Here is a 5,626-nt window from a genome sequence, read left to right on the forward strand (position 1 = left end):
TGTGTGTGTGGCCAGCTCAGCCCACCAGGGGGCGGGGCTGGCTGGCATGTGGTGCTGGAGGATTGAACCGCGGTCCCTGTGCTTTGCTAAGCTTGTTTGCTCTAAGTAGGTGCTTCAGACCACTGAGCCATCTCACCAGCCCCGAGACCCTGTCTCAAAATACAAAATAAAAAGGGTCAGGGGTACAGTTCAATACAGAAGTCCTTGGTTCAATACCCAGTACCACTAGAAAGAAAAGAATACACAATAAATGCAGCATGAGGACGCAGGGGCAGAACAAACCCTTATACCTTGTTGATGGGACTATAAACATGTGCGGCCATTTGGGCATCAGTGTGGACATTTCTCAAAAATCCAAATAGAGGACAACCTGCTCAGGGCCCCTCTCAAGTCCCTCTCTTGGATAGGAGCTTTCTTTCCTTCAATTAATATATTTTGCTGATTTAAAAAAAAAAAAATCCTGGGGCCGGGGAGATGGCTCAGTGGAATAAGCGCTTCCCTGGCAAGCACAAGGACCTGAGTTCAATCCCCGGTTCTGAAAAAAAAAAAAAAAAAAATCCAAATAACTAGGGCTGGCCAGTAGCTCAGTGGATTAAAGTGCCTGCTTAGGCAGACACAGGGACCAGGAGTTCTATGCCTGGGCCTGCTGTGCCAGGCCCTGCCCCCAGGCCATGGTGGTGCATACCTGTAATCCCAGTGCTTTGGAGGCTGTAAACAGGAAGATCACTATGAGTGCATCTATGATTTATGCAGTGAGACTCTGTAGACCCTGTAGACCCTGTCCCAAAATACAAAAAGAAAAAAAAAAAAAAATTCTAAATACCTGAGTGCCTGTTTGGGCAAGCGCAGGTACCACATGCAGTGCCAGCCTCTCCCCCAGGGCGGGCTGAGCACCCCCCTCAAAAAAAAAATCCAAAGAAGAAGCCAGGCGTGGTGGCTCATATCTGTAACCCCAGCACTCAGGAGGCTGAGGCAGGAGGATTGTTGCAAGTTTGAGGCCAGCCTGGACTACAAAGTGAGCTCAAGGCCAGCCTGAACTGCAAAGCAAGATGATGTCTCAAAAACAACAACAACAACAACAAAATGAACAAACAAACAAAAAAAGAAGTGCAAGGTCCTGCGCTCAATTCTTGATACAAAAAAAAAAAAGAAAGAAAGAAAGAAAGAAAGAAAGAAAGAAAGAAAGAAAGAAAGAAAAGAAAAAAATCCAAACAAGGGCAGTGCTTGACTCAGCTGTACCACTGCTTGTATTTCGCAGGAGAACCAAAGTCGGCATGTAGCATAACTCGCATCCCTGTGTGTGCTGTGGCCCAGTGCACACTAGTTCAACTATGGCTTCCACCTCGGTGGCCACCCACAGGTGGCTGAATAAAGAACATGTGGTTGGACACAGAAAAGTGTTACTTGGTCATCAAAAAAAAGAAAAAAAAATGCAGTCACGTATTTGCAGGAAACTGGAGACCATCATTTGAAGTGAAATAAGCCAGAGTTAGACAAGTATCATGTTTTCCCTCATATGTAGAATCTTAAGAAATAGAGAGATGATGTGATGGCAGAAGAGGGACTTTTAGAGAAGAGGAAGGGGATAGGGGAGGGAAGAAGGAAGGGCAAGAGCATATGGAGGGATGGAACTTGTCAGAGTTTGCCATATGTGAAATCCACAAAAGTGGAACTCATTAATCTCTACAAATAATATGTACTAATGAAAAAGGTAATTAAGCTGGGCATGATAATGCATGTTTCTAGTACAAGTACTTGGGGGACTGAGGAAGGAAGACTACTTGAGTCCCGGGTTCGAGACCATCCTGGGCAACATAGTGAGACCTTGTCTCTAACAAACAAACAAAAAAAATTGTAAATAAAAGAGATTGCTTTCTTTCAGACCTGAGCTTCTCAAACATTAGTAAGTGCCCCAGTTTGTCTGAAAGTTCAAAATTCTCCCGATGCTCAGGGGTCACCTTCATCCCTCTGTGGCTCTACCCCACGGTACAGCAGCAAGCGGCCAGGCCCCACTCCCTTCTGAGTCCTCTGTCCTTGGCGCTGGCCACTGCTGTGACTGCGGTCCTCTGGGCCTCCCTCAGCTGTGGCAGAAGCTCAGGTGGCAGCAGAATCCTGACTGCTCTGTCTCTGCAGATTACACCATCCTAGATTGCATTTACAACGAGGTGAGCCAGACCTACTATGTCCTGGACGTGATGTGCTGGCGGGGACACCCTTTCTATGACTGCCAGGTGAGAGCAGACCTCCCTTTCCTGTCCTTCCCCGGGAAGGTGGCCCAGCCTGTGGCTTTGGTTCGTGACCAGCTTCTCGGCATCTACAGGATGTGGTACATCAAGAGCATTATCTAATGTTCCCTGCAACTTTGAGTGTGCTTAAATCAGCTTCCTTTTAAGACAGGCATGAGAACTAAGGGCAGTGTATCAATTTTGAGGAAAAAACAGATGTAGCAGCTGCAGCTGCCCTCTCACCTCTCTGAGGATGGGTAGGTTGCTGGCAGGGAAGATTGCAGGATGAGGAGGATGGTGCCTCATGCACCAAAAGGTGGCCCCAAAAGGTGGGATGGAATGCACCATCAATAGAGTCTTGCAGCCTCTGCTCCTTCCTACCCCATAGCCAGAGTATCCTGGGCATGACAGCCTCTGGTCTCAAAGACTGGCACTACGAAGGAGTATTCTTTCCTCTCCCTCTGTCTCTCTGTCTCTGTCTCTCTCTTTCTCTCCCTCTCTCCCTTTCTCTGCCACAGGGTCTCATTATGTAGTTCAGGCTGTCTTTAAACTCACTTGGGGCCAGGGAGATGGCTCAATGGAATAAGTGCTTCCCTGGTAAGCACAAGGGCCTGAGTTCAATCCCTGGTTCCGCCAAAAATAAATAAATAAATAAACTCACTTATGTAGCCTGCGCTGGCTTGAACTTGAGACAGTCCTACCTCAGCCTCCTGAATGCTGAATGTGTATGTATCACTATGCCCAGGAAGAATGTAGAATGTCTTTTCTTTCCTTCTGTGTGTGTGTGTGGGGTGTGTGTGTGTGTGTGTGTGTGTGTGTGTGTGTGTGTGTGTTATTTTGAGACAGGGTCTCACTGTGTAGTTCCTCAGCAATCTTCTCCCTCAACCTCCCAAGTGCTGTGATTCCAGGCATGTGCCCCCAAGTCCCAGCTAGGAGCCTTTCCCCCCTCTCTAGTTCCCGTCTTCCCCCAACTGTTGCTCAGCCTAGCCCAGGGCTGTTGGCAGCTCTGGGTTTTGCATTTCCTTTAGCATAGTGTTTCTCAAATGGCCTTAGGCATGGCAGATAGTTGTTAGAAATGCACATTGTCAACCCTATTGAATTAGAGACCATGGGGTCTGTGTTCTAAGCAGTCTGCTGGTAACCTGAAGGCTGGGGAGAAGCTTGTTGTCAGCCTGGCCTACTTCTTTCCCTAACGCCATCCGATCTAAGCTGCAGGATCTGCATTGCCTAGTGCTTTGGGGCAGTACTGCACTAAATTCCCACAGCAGCCCCTGTGGCCAGCATGGTAACTGGTGTGCTCTTTTATCTGTAGAGGCTGAGTGCAGAGCTTAAGGTCCCTGCCCAACAGCAGAGCAGGCCCTCAGCCTGGCAGGTCAACCCAGCGCATTTCCCTTTCATTCTGCTTGAGGGTGTTCCAGCACATGCCTTCACAACCTGTGAGTCTAGTAGCTAGAGCTACTTATGGTTGCATAAGGTAGGGGAAAGACTATGTGTTTTTAACTTCCAAAAGAAAAACAAATGTTTTTTCTAGTATTGGAGACTGAGTCTAGGGCCATCCTCCCTGAACTATATACTTACCTTTTTTTAGTCAGATTTTATTGGTGCACTTATGTATACATAATGATCACATTTGTCATAGAGAATTTGTACCTATGCATGATATAACTCCTCCGTTACTTAGCCTTTTTTTTTTCACTTTGCCTTTTTTTAAGTGTTTTATTTTGAGATAGAGTCTCACTAAGGTGCTAAGTTACCCAGCTTGAATTTATAATTGTGCCTCAGCCCCCCAGAGTACAGAGATTACAGACCTACACACCACACCTCACTCAAAAGCAAAGTAATGACAATATTGTTTGCTAATGTGATATGCTAATTCTTTGTGCATAACTATGTAAGGATATACAGCAGTGAGTCAAATAATAAAGTAGGTTGTGTAAAGTCTCAAGTACATAGTAGTTTCTAAAGGAAAGGGGCTGATACAGTGTGCTTAGGGGCTGAAGAAGCCTAGTTTTCCTATGTACCCAGGAAAGTGACTCACCTACTGTGGCCCTCAAGAGTCCTCACTGTGACATGGAGGTAAGAATGCTGCAGCACACAGAGGGCTGGAGATGAACTCAGTTACACATGGAGCCTGGCACAGAGAACATCTTCAGTGACAGGTGTTGGCTTTATTGCTATTTGTAATCCTGATGGGTTTAAGGAAAAGTCTTTTGAGGAACTTCTTCCTCACCTATGGCTTTAAGTGAAATGGGATAATGACAGAAGGTCTTAGGACTACCAGGTACAGAGACATACCCCCGTAAGTCCAGATACTTGGGAGGCTGAGCCAGGAGGATCACAAGTTCAGGATCAGTCCAGGCAATTTAGCAAGATCTTGTTTCATAATAAAATTGAGCCAGGCATGGTGGTGCATGCCTTAATCCCAGCACTTGGGAGGCTGAGGCAGGAGGATCACAGAATTCGAGGCCAGCCAGGCTATAAAGTGAGTTCAAGGCCAGCCTGAACTGCATATTGAGACCCTGTCTCAAAAAGACAAAAAAATAAATAATTAAATTGAATTAAATTAAATTGAAAAAGTGCTGGGGATATAGTTCAATGGTAGAACATTTGCTTAGGATATGTGAAATCCTGGGTTCAGTCTCCAGTACTGCAAAAAAAGGGGGTTTAGGGCTTTGTACAGAATATTTGTTCATGTTAGAGTTTAAGATGAGCAATATCTCACCCTTCTATGTTTTTTCTTGGTGGCAGACTGATTTCCGATTCTACTGGATGCATTCAAAGTTACCAGAAGAAGAAGGACTGGGAGAGAAAACCAAGCTTAATCCTGTAAGCCAGGTGTTAAGATCGCAGAGTTCTTTATAGGGAATGATTTCAACTGGTCTGGTACCTACATAGAATCTTTGTCCATCTTTTGTAAGGCAGCATGGTGTAATGGGAAGAGTATGGGCTTAATAGCTGGATCCTGCTGGATCCTAAGAAAAAAAATCTGGAACAGTTTGAATTCCATGTGTGACTTTAACCATTTATCCAGTTATTTAAATACAGGATGACCAAAAGTTTCTACTTTTTGGCTAATTTTTATAAATAATATAACAAGAAATATGAAAATGACAGTTCTATCAAATTTATTCAATACATGACTAGACTGGTTGAAATGATACTTGCCTGACTGATGTTAGGATAGTGTATAAACACATTTGCTGCCTGAGTGATGGCCACAGTACACTGCTAAGTGGTTAATAATGAGCAGGTTGAAAGTTGGGGTGTATCGTTAGAGCATTTGGTTAGCATACAGAAGCCCTGGGTTTGATCTCCAGTACTACAAAAAATCATCATCATCATCATCATCATCATCATCATCATCATCATCATCATCATCATCTCCTCCTCCTCCTCCTCCT

General features: G+C 45.1%; 1 protein-coding gene across 1 annotated transcript in view; it reads left to right on the forward strand.

Annotated features, from left to right (window-relative positions):
* Snupn (snurportin 1) overlaps positions 1-5,626 on the forward strand; it is a gene marked incomplete at its 5' end in the record, with an annotated part of 17,476 nt that overhangs the window by 5,427 nt on the left and 6,423 nt on the right. Inside the window, 2 exons of the mRNA XM_023712629.1 lie at positions 2,134-2,231; positions 4,974-5,051. Of these exons, the coding sequence (XP_023568397.1) occupies positions 2,134-2,231; positions 4,974-5,051 (176 nt within the window). The remainder of the gene's footprint in view (positions 1-2,133; positions 2,232-4,973; positions 5,052-5,626) is intronic.

Source organism: Octodon degus, unplaced genomic scaffold (genome assembly GCF_000260255.1).
Source record: "Octodon degus isolate 3935 unplaced genomic scaffold, OctDeg1.0 scaffold00026, whole genome shotgun sequence".
Classification (NCBI taxonomy): Eukaryota; Metazoa; Chordata; class Mammalia; order Rodentia; family Octodontidae; genus Octodon; species Octodon degus.